The following is a 22,681-nucleotide window of genomic DNA, read 5'->3' on the forward strand; positions in this document are numbered from 1 at the left end:
ATACAAATGTCAGCTGGTATGTTACGTCATTATGACGTCATTTGTAAATACCCAACGTCAATATGACGTCATTTTGCTAACCTTTCCTCGTCTCTTTCTTAGGTAGTGCAAAAGGTCACCATTATGTAAATACTCCACAATAAGGAACATTGGCTCACATACTGTACCACAGCCGAGCATATTAACGATGTTACGGTGAGCACCAACGTCTTTCATCAGCTGAATCTCTTTCAGGAATTCCTTTCTTTGATCAATGTCTGCAAAATCTGTGAGATGGTGAATTGGAGAGTCTCACTAAATCGGATCTAAAACTATGCGCGCAACGCATTGTTTGCCAAAGTGAAATAAATTCTCATGTAGGTTTTCTAGTGTTGCCGGCAAAGAAAACAATAATACTCTAAAGATAGAAGCATGAACCGCAAAGGGATGGCTTGCATCCCTTCCGATAAAAATAGAAAAATGAAAGACATGACCGCCATTTAACTTAATGAAACCATCCAACATGGCGGCTATGACGTCACATGCCTTCCCCCAGAAGAGGTCTAAGTCCTTACCATGGAGCATTTTTATAGCCACAACGTAGCCATCCTCTGGGTACAGCGGTTTGATGCTTTTTCGTCGAATACTTTTAGCTATGGAGTACTTTGCCGACTGTTCTGGAAGCTCCACCAACATTCCTTTGAAAACTTTACCAAAAGCTCCTTCACCGAGCTCCTCTTCCAGGCAAATCTTGTCGATTGGTACTTCCCAGTGGTCTATCAGGGCACCGTTTGCACTAGAAACATTAGAACATGTATTTCGTTTTACTTGGATTACGCAGGAAGTAGTTGCTTGGTCTCTCGAGCCAAAGGTTCACAACTAAAACGCTCGACGCCAGATCGAACAGACCCATTCAACTTGTGCCTAATGTTTTCCCATTTCTGACAAGTGGTATGAAATGGGAAAATATTAAACTGAAGCTGAAAAGGTCTATTAATATTTCAAAGAGTATTTTTTGGCAGGAGGAAACTGGAGAACCCTCGAAGTACGAGAGAGAAACAACAAGTGAGGTCCAGGCATTAAGCAGCGCACATCACCTACCAAAAGTTCTCATCAATTACTTATCAAAGAATTAGTCCAAGAGAGTGACGTAACACTTACCCAACGAGAAGCCCTTCTTTGAGAAGCTTTTGCCTTCTTTTGACGAACCAGATAATCAGTAGAATGGCAAGAAGAAGCAACAGCAAAATGCCTATGATGAGACCAGCTCTTTCTCCTGGGGTTAACTGGGTGCTCTTGGCATTAGTGGTATTCGGTACTGTGGGAATAAAAATGCACGAAATATGTTAACCGTGAGGTGTTGTCTGCAGCAATAGACACATTCACCTTTGGGGTAATGTTTTTCCCTTAATTTCAGACTACTATACGTTCTTTAGGGAATAAATTCTTTGTTTTAGCTGTATTCATATACTTATGTCTTCTCGTGTGTAGCCTTTAAACAAAGAAATGATACTTATGGGAATGACACGTGGTCTGAAGCGGGAAAAAATTAAACCCAAGGTAAAGAGGACTATTGATGGTATGTTTAGATTCTCAAAAGAGTCAAGAGACAAAGGCATGGCGGCCATGTTGGTGGCATTAACAATAGAAACTAACGAGGGATCTTTATGCCATCAATATTGGCGGCGATGACGTGTAAACCGAGAATAAGGCATCAAATAGGGGGAATGCTCGCTAGGAAATGCCGTTCCTTATAACTTGATTCTAGTAGAAGTGTAGAAAGTAGAATGAGACTTACGTGATGATTTAGAAATGATAATCTCCTTCTTTTCTCCAACGATGAATTCTCTTTCGAAGAAAGGTGTGACCTGGAGAACAAGAAAGTACCATAATAAAAATAAAATAACAAATAACAAACGAACAAACAAAAAACACACAAACAAGCAAAGAAATAAACAAACAAAAAAACAGTAGAAACTTGTAAGATAAATTGGATCACCATGAAAAGCTTTGTGAAACTGACGTTTCGGACAAACAAAACATAAACAAAAACAAAGAAATTACAATTTAGTGCGAATTAAAGAATATGACAGGGTTTTTTTTTTGGTACTTGCTATCTATAATAATCAAAAAGGCTAGCCTAGATAGATAGCTAGTTTTCATTAATAGTTATAATTAACAATAGCGTGAGAAACAACATCCTATCTACTCCAGCCGCTGTACTCTCATTGTAAAGATTGTGATGTGTTCTCTTACTCTAAGTAGAAGAATTGATTTAACTTAATACACCGTATGGTTTGTGATGTTTAGAAACTAGGAGAATTGATTTAACTTAATACACCGTATGGTTTGTGATGTTTAGAAACTAGGAGAATTGATTTAACTTAATACACCGTATGGTTTGTGATGTTTAGAAACTAGGAGAATTGATTTAACTTAATACACCGTATGGTTTGTGATGTTTAGAAACTAGGAGAATTGATTTAACTTAATACAACGTATGGTTTGTGATGTTTAGAAACTAGGAGAATTGATTTAACTTAATACACCGTATGGTTTGTGATGTTTAGAAACTAGGAGAATTGATTTAACTTAATACGCCGTATGGTTTGTGATGTTTGTGATGTTTAGTTTCTAAACATCACAAACCATACGGTGTATTAAGTTAAATCAATTCTCCTAGTTTCTAAACATCACAAACCATACGGTGTATTAAGTTAAATCAATTCTCCTACTGTTCAATTCCAAACACCGACGCGGTTAACTAGTTTATCTAGTCTCTACCTTGCTCTAAGTAATTAACCTAATTACTATTTTTCCATTTCAGACCTCTATTCATTCTCTTGAGAATAAGATTCTTTGTTTCAGTCGCATGCATATGAATTTATCTTCACAAGCTTTACTTGTAAAGTAAGAAAATAATACTCAAGAGAATGACATAGGGATCTGCATTGAGAAAACAGTGGCCTAGTAGTACGATTCTTACCTGAAATGTCATCTTTTGGCCGTTTTTCAACTTTGGAAGAGAAAAGAGTGTGTCCTGAAAATAAGGAAGAAAATATCTTCCTTACTATGTTATGTAGTTAAAGTTTAAAGTTTAAAGATTAATTTAATGATGTAAGGTCTGGTCATGGAATGTTGGTGTAAGTTCAAATGTTAATATAATAATGATTATGTCACGTCTCAAGTGCTAATTCAGCACACTTGTAACATTCTCACCGTAGTACTCTTTTCCACTATCGTATTTGTCTTGTTAACTTGAACAGCTCGTCGAGTCACTGTGTTCTGGTTAGAACTCGTTATATCTAGAGTGCCGACGCTGTATTTGATGTCGTATCGTTTGACTGCGCTGTGTTTGAACAGCGGCACCTCCCATGAAAAGCTGGTTACGTTTGTGTAGTTGAATGGATGATTTTCATTATGGGTAAGATTTCGGACTGCCACAAGATCTCTTCTTGGATCTAAATGAAATATACACACGTCAGCAGTCTCCATCTTAATTCTATTCACGTGATGGAGATGATTGTCCCTTGACGAGATTGATCGTCACGTGATAAGGATGATTGTCATGTGACGAGGTTGATCGTCACGTGATGAGGATGATTGTCATGTGACGAGATTGATCGTCACGTGATGAGGATGATTGTCATGTGACGAGGTTGATCGTCACGTGATGAGGATGATTGTCATGTGACGAGGTTGATCGTCACGTGATGAGGATGATTGTCATGTGATGAGGTCAGTTGCTTGTCACCTGGAGGTTGCTGTCAAGTAGTATATCAGGACAGACTTTACGGCTGCCACGTGATATATGTCACACTGGGTGACAGGGAGGAAGACTTTTTGGGTGTCATTTACGAGATGGAGGCGATAGTGTTATGCATATAAAGTAATAAAAAATAAATATTGTTAAACATCAACGTACATGGAGCATCTATCTTGATGGTTGTAGAGATTCCCTGAACATACGGTGAGTTCAAGAACGCTGGCTGCACCTAGGTGGCAAACAACGACAGCGTTAAGTAGGTCATTCAAATAACTAAATCCAACAAAGAAATAAGAAATGGTTAACATCACACTTGTATTTCTTTTGGATAGAGTGATCCAAAGATATACTATAGGATATCTCAAGTTACTTACTGTAAAAACAATGTGTTCTCGTGGGAGAATTCCAGACAGTGTGTACCGTAGGTTTTTCTGTGGACAGTATAAAACGAACCACGAATTATCTCATGGAAAATAAAGGTCTAAATAACTTTGCATGGCCTGTCTAGACTGTTGACTGACATGGCCTGTCTAGACTGTTGACTGACATGGCCTGTCTAGACTGTTGACTGACATGGCCTGTCTAGACTGTTGACTGACATGGCCTGTCTAGACTGTTGACTGACATGGCCTGTCTAGACTGTTGACTGACATGACCTGCCTAGACTGTTGACTGACATGGCCTGTCTAGACTGTTCACTGATAGTTGTAATATTTCCAATACTTTATACTGCCTTACCGTAAGAACGGTTCTACAACGATTGTCTTTAACATTGGTCTGATCACAGGCGAATTCTGGGTAGCCAGATAAAGAATATGACAGTCGATAGTGTTCAACCGATTTGTACTGAAAGGAAGGAGGCTTCCATGACACGTCTATCGAATATGTATTGTTCTCTCTGTTCTCTACAGCTTCTCCCTCTTGACTAAGGGAGTTCACTTTCAACTGATTTTCCATTGGATCTGAAAATACATTACACTAGGGTTAGTCAATCTAATAGCAACTGGTACAATGAGAGTCATTGGCAACACACATACCGGGTGACCTTATGACCTTATGAAGGTAATTCCCTCAATACATTACACGAGGGTCAATCAATCTAATAGCAACTGGTACAATGAGAGTTATTGCCAACACTTACCAGGTGACCTTATGACCTTAGTAAAGGCAACTCCATCGATACATTACGCGAGGGTCAATCAATTTAATAGCAACTGGTACAATGAGAGTTATTGCCAACACTTACCAGGTGACCTTATGACCTTAGTAATGGTAACTCCATCTATCCATTTTTCGTTATACATCGGTTTGACCTGACAAGAGGTGAATTCAAGAATCTTTAGTTTCTCCTTACCAATTATCCACAGCCTATTAACCACACACTATGGAATATGTAATAGATGTATGGTAGTACCTCAAAGGTTCGAGATTCTGAATGCTGCACTCCTACGATAACAACAAATCTGTCATTCTGAAACAGAAGTAGGGTGTAGTGTTAAGTTTGTCAGGTTTGACGGGCTCGTAATGAATTGCGAAAAGAGTAATGGAGATACTTTGCCTGCAAAGACTCGCTAAACTTGTAGAAAAGGCCTTAAGTTGAAGAAAAAACGAGGCCAGAAATGGCCTAATGTTGCTAGCACAGTAAGTTAAATTCTTACTACAGGATCAGCCAGGAAAAGGGACGATTTGTAAAAGACATGATGGCATGATACCTGTGGCAGAAGATCCCGCCAACAGAGAAAACTTGAAAAGGCCTCAGTCTTAAATAATGCTTCTTGAGAAATCTTTCCAAGGGATCACTAGATAAAGATCAGAATACTAAAGACTTGTCCTTCTTGAAGGGCATTACACCTTACCGTTATGTTACTCCGAGTAACATTCCCATCCGTGACGTTGTAAGCATAACCTCGAAATGTCCCATAAGTGAATAAATGCCTTTTCCATGAGATATTGTAAGAATAATGACCACTGCTGGAGAAACTTTGTGATACGTTAACATCTTGAACAACAAGTTCCTTCGTTGGCAGGGCTACAAAAAAGTCAGAAAATTATGAAGCAAATATGGGAGTGAATGTAGCAACAGAGCAGATTGGATATGATCTTCAAAATATGTGGCAACCATTACAACCATGGCAACCGTGACCTCGACGGTGCCATATTTGAGGAACGTTGTCAAATGACCGCAACTGTGTCTGGTGAGCAAATCAGTCGTGTTTCTAATTTTAACGTAGTTTAGTTACCTTGAGTTTGAAAGAAAAGCTCACTAGATACAGGCCTAACTTTGTATCCTTCTGGAAACTTGGGTTGGACCTGAAAAAACATACAATGAGAGGTTAGTCAGTAAGTGAAGTAAAGGGTTAAATAGGCCAAACACAACCAACCAACCAACCAACCAACCTGTCAATCAACCCACCCACTCACCCACCCACCAACAACCCGCCCACCAACCAACCAACCCACCCACCAACCAACCCACCCAACAACCTACCCACCAACCCACCAACCCACCCACCAACCAACCCACCAACCCACCAACCCACCAACCCACCTACAAACCCATCAACCCACCCACCAACCCACCAACCCACGACCATCCAAATAATTAACCAACCAACCAACCAACGACCATCCAAACAATCAACAACTCAAACAGTATTTTCGTTATGTCTGCGATAAAAACAAAAAAGACTTACTTCAACTTTGTACTTGATATTTGGCAGAAGATCTACTAAATCAAAGGATGTAGCTGTCTAAAAATAAAGATATTTAATAAATGAAACTGTTCTCCATAGGCTTTAATAGTTAACCATCAATATGCCATCCCGCTCACCATTGTAAATACCAATAAAAAGGCTTTGCACCACGTGATGACAGCCATGACAAGAGGCAGAGCATGACAAGATCTGATTTCTAATCTGACTTACGTTAGAAAGGATTCAGTTTCCCAGGGGGAAAAGACTCTATTGTTGTGCCCCCTGTCATGGTTGTCATCACGCTCATATTACTTAGATGAAACTGTAAACTTACAATGCCAGTCTTTCGGTATTCCGGATTCCAAGGTTTGGAAGATATAAAATCATGAACTTTGTTCACATCTCCGTAATTGAGATTATAGTTTTCAGCTCGGGCGTATGAATAGGTTGGAGGTAACCACGTGACGTTCAGCCGGAAGCGGAAGTCGGGTTGAGTCTGGAAATCTCTGTGTGTTAAGTTACCAACAGTTCTGGAGCTGTCTGGTGTTGGTGGTGGATCAACTATTACAAAACCAGGATAGGCTTCAGAAGTGAAGATTACTTCTAATGACGTCATGAGAAGCGTTCTTTCGAAGCGCGGGAAAGCGTGGGTGGCGGAGAGGTTAGATTGCTTGCCTCTCACCAACGCGAACCCGGGTTTATTTCCCGGATTCGGTGTGGCATGTGTGTAGAGTTGCTTGTTGGTTCTCTACTGTGCTTTGAGGGTTTTTCTCTAGGTTCTACGACTTTCCGCCTTCAGGTGCTACCCTTAAAAAAGCTAGAACTGCGGTGACGTTATGACATTTGCATTTCACGACCTAGAATACGGTTCTTATGGGAAGCACGGCCGGCGTAGCGGTGAGAGCGCTCGCCTCTCACCAATGCGACCCGGGTTCGAGTCCCGCTGAGCTCGGTGTCGTATGTGAGTAGAGTTGTTTGTTGGTTCTCTCCTGTGCTTCGAGGATTTTCCGAGTTCTCGGGTCTTCCTCCCTCCACAAAAATCAACTTCTAAATTCCAATTGGAATTACAGTGGATGAAGAGCCACTCTGTGGAAATGCCACTGATAAATCCTATTTATTTATTTATTTATTTATTTATTTCTTCAATTTCTTAACGATGTTAATACTTACACTTGTTACAAAGTGCTCTATCAAAAGTGGGTATGTTCTGACAGCCTGTTGAAATATAGGTATCAATAAACCAGTTGTTTATGGGTCGTGCGTCAACCATTTTGTGAGCTTCTTGTGTTAATAACTGACGAAAGTCTTAACTTCTAACACACTTGACAAAAACTATATGCTTATACACCGAATCGAAATATGGCGACCAATTCGAATAACTATTGTTTTGGACTGACTAACCTCGTGTTCACGTGAGGCTAGAAACTTCAGTCCACAACGATCTTTATTCAAGTTGGTAGCCATATTTCGATTTCGATATCAACGTTATCTTGAGGTCGATTTACACGGTATGATTTCCCCCCACAACTACCGCGCGCAAAATGCTGACGACACGAATTACGCCATACAATCGTCCTTGCAACTTGCTTACGACTGTAAATGGCAGCTAAAACTTGGCGTAAGCATGTTGCGCGAGGCATATCGCGCGCAACAGTTACTGTCATTACCTGGATACTTGTAGTTCAAGGTTTTAATAGAACCAGTTACGCACTCGACTTGCTGGTACACCTAAAATACCAAACGATAATGTTAAGGCCTGATTCACTCTTGCAATACAACTGGTTTTTACTTACCTCAAACGAATGTTGACATGGATACAATTCTTCATAAAGTCCAAGAGTAACTTTAGAAATATCCTGCGTTTATAAAAGTCAGATTCATTATCAACCAATTTTGGAAGGCATGCTGAGAAATGATCCATACACCTTAGGCAAAATGTTTTCCAATTTCAGACCACGTGGTATACTCTTGGGGATAAGGTGTGTTGTTGATTCAGGATCCCCCCTTAGAAACCTAACGCTGGTTCTGCTAACCCTTACCCGAACCTTATGCATGAGCAACCTGTTTTAAAACATGCTCGCGTCATAATCCTGGCGTCGCTGTCATGGAATAACTTAAGTAGATCTTGGGGGATTTAATTCATTATTGTTATCAGGTGTTAAATCACTTAGTAATATTAATCCTTTGCCCATATTTAGAGATCTTTGTCTATAGGCAGTTTGTTAGCTTAGTATTGTTCCTGAAATACTTATATACGCCTTTTCATAACAAATGCGGGGAAGAAAGCATTCAGTAGTGGTGAGCTGTGTAACGAAACACAGCGCGGTTGGTACAAGTAAACTGAGAAGAAAACGGAAGTCCAAGGAAGCAACTCACACAGAGTTTCACTAGAAAAGATCGTATTGAAGCAGTTGAGAAGATAAAGTTGAGAAAGAAAAACCTTTGAAAGACAACCTCAGCAGAAGGCTTGGGAAAAGGTTATTTGGTAAAGATAAAGAAAGAAAGAACTGAACTAGTATCGCAGAGAGGAATTAAGTTGAGAAGAACATTGTACTAAACAATAACGACAACCGCTTGGGAATGAGAGACTTTACAGAAGCTTTGAAAACCAAAAAGTAAGCATGATAAAATAAGGAACACTATTCCACCACGTTAGCTTATTTAGGTAGATATTTCTAAAGAATCCAAAGTTTAAACATTAGGAATACAAACTTTACAAGATATTTAATGAGTTGCGTGATCTTAAAAACTTCACATCATTATTATTATATTATCATTTCCAAGTCTATGAATAAGTTACCAATCAAGTGGTATTCGGTTAACAGTTTATTTAAGTTATCTAATTTATCTAAGAAAATACACGTTATTAATTTTCAAAATCAGAGTGGAAAATAGCTTTAGGATAATCGATAATAAAAGTGGTTGTGATACATGCGTTTTTGGGGAAGGCTTTTAAAAGGTATGTTGGCATAACCAGGGTGACACCCAACTGTTCGGTAACAGTCGCCGTCCTCGATGCTTGACGATAGAAGTAAAATCTTGTTCCGTGAACAAATAAAGAGTACTACGAGGCAATTTTCTTTTACTTTCAAAGAACAGTAAACAATAGAAACAATTTATAATCAGTTTTCTGCGATATTTTAACTAATTTGTTGAGCTTGTGAGACATAGCAACGGTAACTACGGGGAGCGGAACCATGATTTCACGTCCTTGTTAATTAATTTTTTCCAAAACGTTAAGCAAAAAAATAATCCTCAAGGGAACGAAAGGTGATTTGTCATGGGAAAACATTTCGCCCAAGCTGAATGGGTTTGTCAGGTACCTTGATTTTATTAATTATTCTTGGAATAACTGAAATTCTCTGGCAGGAGAAATCCCTCACTTGCCATCTGATGCCGTAATTGGTAGCCAAGCTTGATAGATCTATGAGAAGAAAAAATATTAATACGACTCTATATATCTATACAATATGTATTTTGCTTTTCAAACAGCCTAAGAACTTGTCTTCTCAAAAAGTATCTGATTGCAGGGACACCACATAAAACCTCTATTAAGATCTGCCGTATTACAGTCTTTCCGCAGAGAGCCTATGGTGAAATTTACAGCAATACTCAAGTAAAACAAGGTCGTGATGTTACCTGACGGGATAATGGATGTAGTTAGTTTGAGCTTATTGACGCTAGAGTTCTTTTCGTATGTGAACACAGGAAAACTGATGTAGTTTACTCGGCCAGGTTTTGTCATCTCTGATGAAAAAATAGACATTAAAATAATTAATAAATGAAATTTAAAAATACATGAAGCTTGCGAGGAAAGAGTAATGCTTTTGGGTGGTGACATAAAAAGTCTCAAAAGTCGTTAATTGTTTGACTGTCATAGTCTATCAGTGATGGTGGCTAGAAACCAAGCACATGTTTTTGCTATCCAAAATCCAATAGTGTTTTGCAATTATAAAAAAATCTAATCTTGAATTTGTTGCAAAATTTCAGCACAGAATTACTAGTCATGAATATCAAAATAAAAAATGGAAGTATAAAAGCTACAAAATCGCCGTAAGAAACGTTTTTCGATCCGCACGATCCATTCAATTGAAGTCCAGTCCAGTCCATCAATGCACAGTTCCTGATTTTCCAAAATAAAAAATCTCTCAAAAATCAGTATTTAGAAGCATAAATCAAAATTTAGAGGTTGACTATGTTTTTCCTACACTTTGAATTTATCCATATCCTTTCAAAAAGTGAGAATTGGAAGAATTTTTTTGGGATCACGGATCCAGTCAACCGACGTCAAGTCTACATGTTTTCGTATTTTCAAAATAAAAGATATCTCAAAATGCATAATTCACAAACAAAAATCAAATCAAGTTTTACAGTTTTAGCATCGTTTTGCTACAGGCAAAAACTTATTATTGAAGAAATAGGCTGTGTATGACTTCACACAGCAGCGCAAGAAAGTTTTTTATTTCTCTTATAAAATACAAAATTACGATAACCGTTATTTCCGATAATAAAGCAACTGAAGTGCGCGCGCGTGCTTTATGAGAGCACACAGCACGCGCTCCCAACCAATCAGAACGCGAGATTTATAACAGTTATTTTATAAACCCCCTTAAAACGAAATATTCATTTACCGAACAGAACACTCAATAGATCTTGGTAACACATGAAAGTCTCTAATATAAAGTACTAAAGTGTTTGACTGTTGGTGGATGATCATACAAGAAGCAAGGCAATTCAATGCATCTACAATACTTCACGGTTTTTCTAAAATATAAGTATTTACCAGAAGGGGAAAAAAGGTTCAATGTAACTGCTTACCAATAGCTTGTGATCGCGGCCCCTCAACGAGGGTGCTATTCTCCGTCAGTGCAACTACAGTGAAGTAAAATGAAATGGGTTTCGGCCAGATAGTTGGGTCGGAAGTCACAGACTGACATACTTGCTTGGTGGTTAATACTGCAGAAGGTTCAGTAAAAACCATCTGAAAATTATCAAACATGATGCATGAATCAATAAAATAACATAACGTAAAAAATTAAGATTAGGTCCCAAAACCGACCTTTGGGGTATCCCTAAATATGTAAACAAACTTCAGTGGAAGCTGTCCCTAAAATTTTAAAGAAAAAATCAAAGTAGGATTCTAAATGAGAGGATAGCAATACTCTTTTTAAACTTTAAGTTTCAAAATGTTCGCGAATAATAAAGATGCTGATGATACATTATCCGTCATATTTCATTTAATCACTTACCATATATTCGTTGGTGTTTATGTAATCACCTACAGCTTTCTTTTTAAGTAAATAAACAACCCCACCACTGACGTTCTGAATACCAGGTTGCCATGACAGCGTCAATGACGTCACGTTTTTATTTAATGCCGTGGGAGCCAGTGGCTTTTGGATGGGACTGCCATCACCCTTGAGGACATTGTCCCATTTCTTGATGGTCTGGTTAATATATTTACAGCTTTGCTGACAGATGCTAGAGTTGTGCTAAAAGAAAGAAATTTTTTGTGTTAAGTCTAAATTGATTATTACGTTAAGGTTGGCTCGGGATTCTAGGTATACTCACACATGACGCATTGATGCACTCAGACAAAGAAGAAGAAATCCTTTCGCAAGCAGTGCCGCACTAAAATAAAAATAAAAAACCATAATCAAATCACTATATTGTTGACATCCCTCGATGTTACGACCAACAGAAAAAATTGTCGTAAACCCATTTCCGTTGATTATTTTTATTCAGTCTTTCATAAGATCATTTAAATAATCTTTTTTCAATAAGCCAACTTTTTAAGAAACTTCAGAAGAAAAAACCTGCAGCAAAGAATAAATCATTCGTTCATCCTTAAAAATGAGACTGATATATCAAACTTTTTCTTTTGCTTTGAATGTTCTTTATCAGTGGTTTGAATTTAGGCTGGAAAACAGACGCGTTCGCCTCTCAAGTTGACGCATGCGTTTATGTATACTTCTAGTTCCCACACCAGATACATAAACTTCATGCTAGCTTGTTAATTATTATTTGTTTATTCATCAAATTATTAAAGACATTTTAAAATCAATATAAGATTTTAACGATTAGTGAAAAAGTTGAAAAACGTCCGTCCACTAAATCCATATAATTCCTTTGTAGTTTTTATGATTATTATTACATCTAGAATTGGCTCAAGATTTAAAGACGTGTTTGAATTCCGAGTTTCTTTTATTGATTTTTTCGTGAATGAAGAATTGATTTGAAAATTGCCTAATCCAATTTGCTTCATAAATAACGCAAACAACTAATAGTTTTGAATTTAAAGGAGTACAAACATTTTATATACATAAATATACTACATCCCAATATCTATGTCATTATACTTCGTAACGACGACCTTGACTTAAACCACTGACCTGGCGACAGTCGTCACTATGGCAACCAACATTAGAAGATCCTGAATTATACAACTGTAGGGAACAAAGAGAAAAAACAGAAAAACACAACAGTTAAGACGATTATAAGCTGTGATGGCTAGAAAATTAAGTATATATATATATTTACTGTTCAGATGCACCAACTTTTATTTGAAAGATAGGTTGAAATACAAAGACAACGACGGACAAAGGAAACGCATGAATGTAGAAAACATGTTTGCTAATTCTCATTCAAAAATCTAGCTATTGCAGCAGTCAACATGACTACATGCTAATAGCATGAAGGCGACCCCGATATTTGTTTAGGCCCTAGTGTGCTTCAGGTAAGGTAATAGTAGGGCCACCATACTTCCATGTAAACAGATCTCCTGCAATGAAAAAAACTATTTTTCTCACCCGTGATTGAAACATTATATTTGGATTTAATAAAACATATTCAGTCACTTTGGGTTTGTTTGCTTTGCTTTGTTTGTTTATAAGTTTTCATTTATTTTTCAAAAAGGACTTTATTTATTGAAATGGTGATAGCAGTTAGTGCTAATTTTTATTGCAATATTAACTGAAATTAAATCAGAACATCTAAAAGTTTTAGTTCTTAAAATTTATCCCTGGGGCATCCCGTAGCATTTATATTTAGATCCTGATATTGATGTTGGAGACACTTTTTCCTTTTGATAATGAATCAGTTTAGTTCCCATGCAATATTGAACATGTTGATTTAGTTGACATATTAATGTATGGGGTCTTGCCATAAGTTGACAGAATTGTCTACCCGTAGATCCAAACTACTGCAAAACAGGAAATCTAAAAACCACAGCTTTTAAACAATCTATTTTATCCATATTATTGGTGTAAATCAGCTGCGGTCACTTATAAGACAAGTAGATGTTTTTCAATGACCGTATAATCAACACATTAACATCTTATATCAGGATATCAAAATATCATTTAGGTCCCAAAAGCGATCATTGAGGGACTCCTTACGAAATGAATTTCAGAAATAAACAGAAGTTTCAATCATTAAGGATAAGACTTTTGAGTTGTCAAGGAAACAAAAATACTTCTGAAGGAATTTTTTTTATTTGTATTAAGGAAACCTGGAGGTAAAAAATTATGAGTTATTGAATAAGCAAGTTGTTTGTATTTACCGACAATCGGATCAGCTGGTCGATAAGATAATAAAACATTTCACAAAAATCCCCAATAATGCAATGTATCCTTTATAAGAACGCACTAATAAATGTTATGATCAATGTTCTTTCTTCAAACCAGATTTTCTTTTCTTTTCTTTTCGCTGAGTAGATTAATTTTTTTTTCGGAAAGAAGAAAGAACTTTTAATAATACTTATTGCAATTATCATACGACAACGATAACATTGTTTTCCCCTCGGTAGAACCTATGTTATTAATTCATACGGCTACCGACTGAAATTTAAACCAAGACTGGGTAAAAGCACAATCCAAGATTGAATAAAACAAATAAACTTAATCCAATCAAACAAAAACAAACAAAAAAAAAAAAAGACATTGCATTTCCTTCCGATGAAGCTAGAAACAAAGTTACGGTTTTTGATATCAAAGGATGAACAATCCTAAACCTTTTCGTTTTACCTATTATGCCAACTTTTTGGAATAAAAATATCTAATTTGCCATTACATTGTAATTTATATTCCAAAATGTAGCCAGTTTCAATGGGTCAATTATGAAATTAAAATTTTACAACTTTTCTTCCAAAAGTGCCAAAAGAGTCCTTCCCAACTTCTTTCGATTGGATGCAAGACCCGCAAAAAATGCTTCACATTTCCACGAGGAAAAAGGTTTATCGATTTCTGTCTATTTAGATATTGACCTACTTTTCAAAATGAAGTAAGGTAAAGCCATGGTATAGACGTCCTGGCTTTAGTTTTCTTTGTTATTTATTTATTAATGAATATAGGTCAATATTCAGAGAAATTCCAAGGATCCACCATATTCACTTTGTTACTGAAAATTAATTAAAAATTATATGCAGCAGGCTCAGCAGGCTTGTCTCTTTAGAGGTTCTCTGTAATTAATAGTGTATACCAAATAATTTGACGGATGCTAATATTTTATCCAATTGAGTGTATCCACTTTCTTTATCTTCTTCGTAGATGACCGCAGTGCTTTTATCGTTGAATGGTCAACTGCACATATAATTATTGTACACTATGAATATCGTTGAATTAGACCTATTTAATAGGATGCCGGCGGGATGTCATTTCAAATCAGATAAAAAGATATGAAATAATAGACTTTTTTGTTGTATTGAAGCATAAAACGATAAACAAAGCAACGATGTTAGGGTATTTTGTTCGTTCATTGCTATTACTGCTGTTCTTGCTTGTTGTAGAAGTAGTAGTTTTTGTTGTTGCTGCTGCTGTTGTTGTTGTAGGATAAGTTTTTGTTGTGGCTGCTTGTTGTTGTTGTAGTAGTAGTTTTTTGTTGTGGCTGCTTGTTGTTGTTGTTGTAGTAGTTTTTGTTGTGGCTGCTTGTTGTTGTTGTTGTAGTAGTTTTTGTTGTGGCTGCTTGTTGTTGTTGTAGTAGTAGTTTTTGTTGTGGCTGCTTGTTGTTGTTGTAGTAGTAGTTTTTGCTGTTGCTGCTGTTGTTGTTGTAGTAGTAGCAGTTTTTGTTGTGGCTGCTTGTAGTTGTTGTTGTAGTAGTTTTTGTTGTTGCTGCTGTTGTTGTTGCTGCTGTTGTTGTTGTAGCAGTAGTTTTTGTTGTGGCTGCTTGTTGTTGTTGTTGTTGTAGTTTGTGTTGTTGCTGCTGTTGTTGTTGTTGTAGTAGTTTTTGTTGTTGCTGCTGTTGTTGTTGTAGCTTTTATTATCGTTGGTGCTGCCCCTTTTTATTGTTGTTGGTGGTGGTGTGGAAATAATGATGGTGTTTATTCATTTTGTTTTTTTTCTCTTCTTCTTATCGATTGTGCTACAGCTGGTCATGGTTGTAATTGTTGTTGCTTCGTCGAAGTTTTTGTGGCAGTTGTTGTTATTTCTGAATGTCATTTGTTGTGGTGGTGGTGATGGTCAGTATTGAGTTTTCTGTTCTTATAGGAATTTGTCTAGTTTTCTTCTAAGTTTTTTCGCATTTATAATATTGCTGTTGTTTGAGCTTCTTCATCTACAGTCGTTGGTACTACCTTGTTGGGTTTTTCAGCACGTTTTTGTTGTTGTTATTATTGCTGTTGTTGTTTTTTTCTGTCGTTGTTGATAGTGGTGGCCTTCTGTTATAGGTGTTGCCTATGACTTTCTTCAATTCTTCCGGCGTCAATCACTAGCTATTGCAGCAACCAACATGACTACCAATAGTATAAAGCCTAGAAGTTCTAGTTCATGCATAGTTTAAGCCATGATTATTTAGCACTAAATATTTTGAATAAAATATGCTTGAATTTAACTTACAGTTCTACCTTACACCTCCTTCAGCATTATCGTTAATCAGTTACACTCTTGGGTCATTGCTCTCGTAACATAGAAACAAAATCAAAACATCCAGAGAAAACCGCAAATAAACGCAATTTGAGGAAATGTCCTGTAGTGATTGCTGTGGAGTTTAGTTTAATATTTTTCAATAAATACTAAAATATTGAAAGGGATTATTGCAATTTTCAAGTTACAATCTTACAATCTCAAAAAGGAAATCCAATTAGGAAAGCACTTAAGGAACTAGTGGAAGTCATGCAGGAAATAATTTATTAAAACCGTCGGTTCTTATATGTATTTTATGAAGGTGGCGAAGACTAGTCGAAGTGTTAGATGAATTCACTGTACCCAAGGGTGGATTAAAAGTCAACAAGCAATAATACAAAGAGACAAACATGAAAACAAAAACAAGGAAACAAGGAAGGAAACACAACTAAACGAACTAGAAAATGTACAAGTAAACGAGAAACCATAAAACAAATCGAAATGAACTGAAGGAGGCAAGATGAAAAATAGTTGTTGTAAAAATGAAACACTTATAATTTTGGCAATTTTTACGACATTTTACAGAAAACAAATATCCGTAGAAGACTAATTTAAATCCCTATTCTAGCCTGCCATTCCATTCTGCTATAAATACGTTTATTTGTATACTATTTAGCGCTGTTTTTGAAGTAAAAAAATGAGAATTACAGCGGCTGACAAGTTCTAGGGGTAAAGTTGCGATTCTTCCATTTCATTAGACTGAAAAGGAGACAAGAAGTGACTAAAATAGAGCTAATGAAAGGAACTTCTCGTGGGAGTTGAATTGGTAGATTAACTGGGTCTTATCACTACAAAAATAAGTGATATGTGTTATTAAGTGATTATGTCAGGTTATAAGAACAGATCTGCCATAATCAAGTCCTCGAGGAAAATTACCAAAAAATTTTACAGATGTTTCATTATCGGCGTTTTCGATTTTTTTTGAAGTAAAATAATCTGAATTCTAGAATCTGAAAATAGGGTATTCATATTCAAGTATTCAACTAGCGTATTGAGCTAGTCATTTCGTAAGCTACAGGTAATCCCCGCCAAAAATAACACATAGTAGTTCGTTTGGGTAAACTAGTTCTTTTGCGAACGTGCATCACCAACGTGGTATATTTGTTAATCTACCAGTTGACTCACCACTATGTTAGGTGTGTTGTGAGCCAGGTGCAATCGAGAGAGGCACTCACTTCTCCTCACCTATCACCTGTAATAACTTCTATTTGAATACCGCGTTTGAGGAACTCCATGTTCAAAAGGAATATATACTATAGAACTACTTAGAAATATTTTTACAGACGTAAAACGGGTTGAAGATGAAGGAGTTTGAGAGTAAAATAATCTTGTAGAAGTAGGACAAATACAGCTAAATTTGACGATAATGAAACAAAAGCAAGTAAGATTTAGAATCATAGAATGATAATAGGAAGGCTAAATATGAAATTACTATATGGCAAGGTGAAATTTCGACGTTCGCACCAGGATACAAAAGAGTCAAGATTTTTCTAGTTGGGTACTGAACTAATGTGATTTGAAGACACAAGTGAGATTATCTAACAGTAGCAATAGAAAGTATTGCATTATCTCATAATAAAAGTACAAATATCAATCTGTTGTACTTACTGTCAGGCAATGAGCATAGCATCGTGCCTTTTCGACTGCTTGTTTATCACGAAAAACGACTTGAGCAACCCCAGTGAAGAAGAAGATAGGAAGCACCACCGTGATACAGCAGGTTGCAGTTAAAGGTACGGCCTTCATCCCGCTCGGACTAGAGTGTTTACTAAGAGAAAACCTTATAGAAAAAATATCTGTCGAGAAAGAAAAGAAAATAATGACACTTGGAGCTGGTTATTTGCACAGTGTATTAATTGGAAAACTGTGCCGAGAAGGAATATTTGAATAAGATCCTTAGTGTCACCTTCAAAACCCGTTAGGACGCCGCGCAGGTAAATTGTAATGTTAAAGAATTGTCTAGAGTAGGATAACTTCATAGATGGTTATTTTTCAATATCTGACGGCGAAGGTGGTACTTACCTTGATTTGCAAGTTTTAAATCTTAATTATTAATTTTTGCTTTCTTCAGGCAAAAACAAAAGTCTAGTTACCACAAAAATAGGTTTTAGCAGCTTTGCTGATCAAAGCTATGAGAACGAAAATTAAAGCAAAACGTTTAGATTCTTACCACAAAGACTTGACGAAGCTCAGTGATGAAAACTATTTGTTTCGCCTACGATGGTTAGTCTTGTTCTAAAAATAAAATTGTCCAAGATTAGCGACAATGCTTTAACCTATTTTTGTTTACCGAGAAAGCGCTACCGAATCTTTGTCACCTTGGTCGGTGGTAGTATTAATATATAATATAATATAATATGCTGTAAGGCTGCGTTCATAATGTATGGAAGAGGGGGGCAGGTGAAATTTAGAGGGGATCGGGAAAATTTTGGTAGGAAAAGGGGGAGATGGGAAAATTTTTATAAGAAAAATGGGGGAAGAGGGATGCACAATTTTTGGAAGAAGCTACGAGCCTTGCTTAGTGGGGATCGTATTTTTTTGTTAAGAATTATTCTGGACATTTCAAATTTTCCCCTCCCCCCCCCCCCTCCCCTCCCCTCCCCTCCTCCCTCTGCCATATATTATGAACGCAGACGAATATGACAACCCAACCACCAGCCCGAGGCTAACTTTGATCAACACCAATATCAACATTTAGCGTCGGCCAATGAATAGTTGTTGTTTACACCTGTACTGAGCACCAGGCGGCGGCTACACTGTGCCGTCGTGAGAACACAATGTCCCACTAACATCGAATACTCCCCGGGTGAGTGATTTGTACCCAAGTGAGCGTTGTGCCTTTGGTAGAGACGAAACCGCAATGGAAACCCTGAACAACTCAATGACAATTTGACACCTCCAAAGAGTAATTTTATTTATACAATTGGTATGAGCAATTGAGGTGAGATATTTTAATAACGTGGAATACTGACTGTATCGCCACAGATGAAAAGCATCAATTACGACAGAGCAGAAAAATAACGACAAGGCTTTGTCTCTTTATCTCTCATTCATGCTAAAAAACGTTTGGTGTTTCATTTGTATCTCTTGTGCTTTAAATTTTTCACAAAATTCTGCTAACCTCGAGCAATTCTACTTCGAGGTATTAGCGAAAATGTTAGTTTTTGTGCATTTTATCATTTCTTTCAAGGTTCATGGTGTTATATCTCAAATACACATCCCTTAAATTTCCCCCAATTTTGGTATTTTGTTAATCAGGCCCTGAAGAGCCTGTTTATGAAATATAATTAAAAGCTTATTAACGCATAAACGTCGAAAGCCGTTTTTCTGCCCTGTTATCAATTACAGGATAAATGATTCGAACAGTTTGGGGGGGGCAGACAAAACAACCAAAGCAATTGTGCCTGCAAATCGATTTGCAATCATATTATCTAGATATATCAGTTCACGGCGAGTAGGATGAATGCAGCCGAAAAAACAACAACATTTGTTGGTCTTGAAAACGCTGTAACTAAAATTAATTCTTAGATTGGTTATAAAGTTACTTTGGAAGTTCAAAACCTTGGTATGGAAAACAAAAATGAACGAATGAGTTAATGGAATACGAATGAATTAATGGAAAGAAAAATGGGATTAGTTCTCTGCCTCTCCCTCTTATTTAACAAATTTTAATCACCTCATCTTTTGAATAAATAAATTATTCAAGTGCTCATTTTTAGAGTTAAAAAAAAAGTTAGACTCCTCAAAACAAAACATCAGTGGAGTGGTAATCTATCTTGAATGCGATCTAGCGAGTTGAGTTTTAGTCGAGTATGGTGAAATAAATTAAAGTAAAGGGTTTTTAACGATATAAAGAGAGACAGTCATTAAAGTTCAAAAAATTATGACAATTAAGCCTAGTCTGACAAAAACACGATCAAACACATGCACAATACGATACCAGTAGTCCCTTAAACGAAAGAACTAGATGCAGCAATATGTTTACCCTAACTTCTAGGCAGCACCTACCGTGATGCTTGTGTAATATAATAAAGTATAAAAAAACCCAAGTGCATCTCGGTGACTTACAACCAATCATATGTATTCGGCTTATTCATCTATCTGCCATCTTCGTCCCAAGGTGGCACATAAGTCCACTAAAATATAAATGTACAGATCGAACCCTGAAAAAACCTCTGGTCTGATCTAAGTCAAGGCTTGGCTAACTCACAGATAGAACCCTGAAACAACCTCTGGGCTGATCTAAGTCAAGGCATGGCTAACTCACAGATTAAACCCTGAAACAACCTCTGAGCTGATCTAAGTCAAGGTATGGCTAACTCACAGATCCAACCCTGAAACAACCTCCGGGCTGATCTAAGTCAAGGCATGCCTAACTCAAAGTTAGAATCCTGAAACAACCTCTGGGCTGATCTAAGTCAAGGTATGGCTAACTCAAAGTTAGAACCCTGAAACAATCTCTGGGCTGAACTAAGTCAGGGCATGGCTAACTCAAAGATCGAACCCTGAAACAATCTCTGGGCTGAACTAAGTCAGGGCATGGCTAACTCAAAGATAGAACCCTGAAACAATTTCTACGCTAACCCAGAACGGGACACAGCTAACTCACAGCCGTGCTCTGACTAGAGGTTGTCACAGGATATCAAGACAATTGATGCCAAGAAAAATATACACATTAATAACTTAGTTTTAAAACTTATTACCAAAATTCCTTGGAAGCTAGCTTCTGGTCAGGAATGGTAAAGAATGAGCAAAGAGAATGCCTCATTAATGAAAGCCAATTCCCAATTTCCTTTTATCGTTGATTATGCCATCAAGACTACGTAGTTACTTCAAAGAGGTATTTCAAAAATGTCATCTTGATGGGTTTTTTCAGTTTAGAGAAAACAAAAATTAGCGTTTCGGAAGGAAAAGTGTCTTAGTACATCAAGGAACACTAACAGAAAATCAATACGTTTGACGTCTAAACCAATTGGATGCCAGACAGAAATGGCGTCTCGTTAAGTGCCGCAAAACAAATGAATTAGTCTGTTCTCTCACGTTATCATGCCTGTAACATTTCGGTTCCTAGAAAATCTTGTTATGTGTGATTATAGAATTCTCTCCGACAAATTCGAGGGATTTTAGTTTTATTACTGAATTGACAACTGAATTACTATTCAGGGAAGCACGGGTGGTGTAGCGGTGTGAGCGTTCGCCTCTCATCAATGCGACCCGAGTTCGAGTCCCGCCGGGTTCGGTGTTGTATATGAGTAGAGTTGTTTGTTGGTTCTCTCCTGTGCTTCGAGGGTTTCCCGAGTTCTCCGGTTTTCCTCTTTCCGCAAAAATTAACTCCTAAATTCCGATTCGATCACGGAATGAGGGCCACTGGTTTGTTGGCCACTGGCTATTAAGTGCTACCCTCGTGAAAAAAAAGGACTTTTGAGATAAAAACAAGGAGCGACAAGAAAGGGTTGAAACAGAAAGACAAGAACGCTAACAATAGATAAATGACTCCTCTTCAATACAATCGGCTGATAAGCTTATTGAAAAACATGTAAGATGCCAATCTACACGTTCATATGGAGAGGAATACAAAGACTATTCATAGATGATATCAATTGCTATTTGGTATATATCAGGCCATGCATCCCGCAGTAGGCTTTCTCGTTTATTGTTTTCGTTTTTAAAACAAAAACAAAAATAGAAGAATTTAAAACTCCTGTTAACCTAGAGATTAAGTTAAGAGTTCCTAAAAGATGTTGTCCCTTTGCGTACGCAATAAAGAACATTTTCTTGTATTAATATAAGAAAAAAAATGTCGTGCAAGCAGGCAAGCAGGCAAGCAGGCAAGCAGGCAAGCAGGCAAGCAGGCAAGCAGGCAAGCAGGCAAGCAGGCAAGCAGGCAAGCAGGCAAGCAGGCAAGCAGGCAAGCAGGCAAGCAGGCAAGCAGGCAAGCAGGCAAGCAGGCAAGCAGGCAAGCAGGCAAGCAGGCAAGCAGGCAAGCAGGCAAGCAGGCCTGCTTGGGTTTTTTTTATAAGCATTGCAGTTCAATTGGAATAGTTTTATCTTGTTAGCCGAAGAAACATGACGTGGGAAGAACATCACAACAGTCTATGTTTAAACGGTGATCAAGTGTTCAACTAACGTGTCCTCAACTTGACTGACTTTTACGAGTGTTCAGTTTACTCTGTCAACAAAAAAGAAATTTGTGCTGCAAAAATAATAAGTATCACACTTTCTTCAATCCTTCTCTTCTCATTAGGCATCAGTGAAGTTGAAGAACATTTGTTCATCGTTGAAGACTTGTGACATTTTAAGAAAAGCACATTCTAATATTATGACAAGTGCCCGCCGTTATTTTCCTA

General features: G+C 37.3%; 1 protein-coding gene across 7 annotated transcripts in view; it reads right to left on the bottom strand.

The window, feature by feature from the left end:
* LOC116297065 (uncharacterized) overlaps positions 1-22,681 on the bottom strand; it is a 35,220-nt gene that overhangs the window by 4,084 nt on the left and 8,455 nt on the right. For 6 of the 7 annotated variants that reach the window (XM_089028460.1, XM_089028457.1, XM_089028458.1 and 3 more), the window contains 26 exons: positions 18,505-18,569; positions 17,943-18,130; positions 12,831-12,884; positions 12,010-12,069; positions 11,688-11,930; positions 11,257-11,419; positions 10,078-10,185; positions 9,762-9,862; positions 8,232-8,294; positions 8,106-8,166; positions 7,609-7,653; positions 6,773-6,999; positions 6,439-6,495; positions 5,986-6,055; positions 5,602-5,774; positions 5,160-5,216; positions 4,992-5,058; positions 4,484-4,707; positions 4,120-4,176; positions 3,905-3,974; positions 3,199-3,440; positions 2,966-3,019; positions 1,778-1,847; positions 1,141-1,297; positions 555-775; positions 82-266 (listed from right to left, as the gene is read on the bottom strand). In XM_089028460.1, the coding sequence (XP_088884586.1) occupies positions 82-266; positions 555-775; positions 1,141-1,297; positions 1,778-1,847; positions 2,966-3,019; positions 3,199-3,440; positions 3,905-3,974; positions 4,120-4,176; positions 4,484-4,707; positions 4,992-5,058; positions 5,160-5,216; positions 5,602-5,774; positions 5,986-6,055; positions 6,439-6,495; positions 6,773-6,999; positions 7,609-7,653; positions 8,106-8,166; positions 8,232-8,294; positions 9,762-9,862; positions 10,078-10,185; positions 11,257-11,419; positions 11,688-11,930; positions 12,010-12,069; positions 12,831-12,884; positions 17,943-18,080 (2,967 nt within the window). In that variant the 5' untranslated portion in view covers positions 18,081-18,130; positions 18,505-18,569. Of the gene's footprint in view, positions 1-81; positions 267-554; positions 776-1,140; positions 1,298-1,777; positions 1,848-2,965; positions 3,020-3,198; positions 3,441-3,904; positions 3,975-4,119; positions 4,177-4,483; positions 4,708-4,991; positions 5,059-5,159; positions 5,217-5,601; positions 5,775-5,985; positions 6,056-6,438; positions 6,496-6,772; positions 7,000-7,608; positions 7,654-8,105; positions 8,167-8,231; positions 8,295-9,761; positions 9,863-10,077; positions 10,186-11,256; positions 11,420-11,687; positions 11,931-12,009; positions 12,070-12,830; positions 12,885-17,942; positions 18,131-18,504; positions 18,570-21,037; positions 21,161-22,681 lie in introns of those variants that run through there. The other variant, XM_089028464.1, reaches the window with a different exon arrangement.

This window comes from Actinia tenebrosa, unplaced genomic scaffold (assembly GCF_029948245.1).
Source record: "Actinia tenebrosa isolate PJP-AT-01 unplaced genomic scaffold, QUT_ActTen_1.0 PGA_scaffold12__29_contigs__length_12842862, whole genome shotgun sequence".
Lineage (NCBI taxonomy): Eukaryota > Metazoa > Cnidaria > Anthozoa > Actiniaria > Actiniidae > Actinia > Actinia tenebrosa.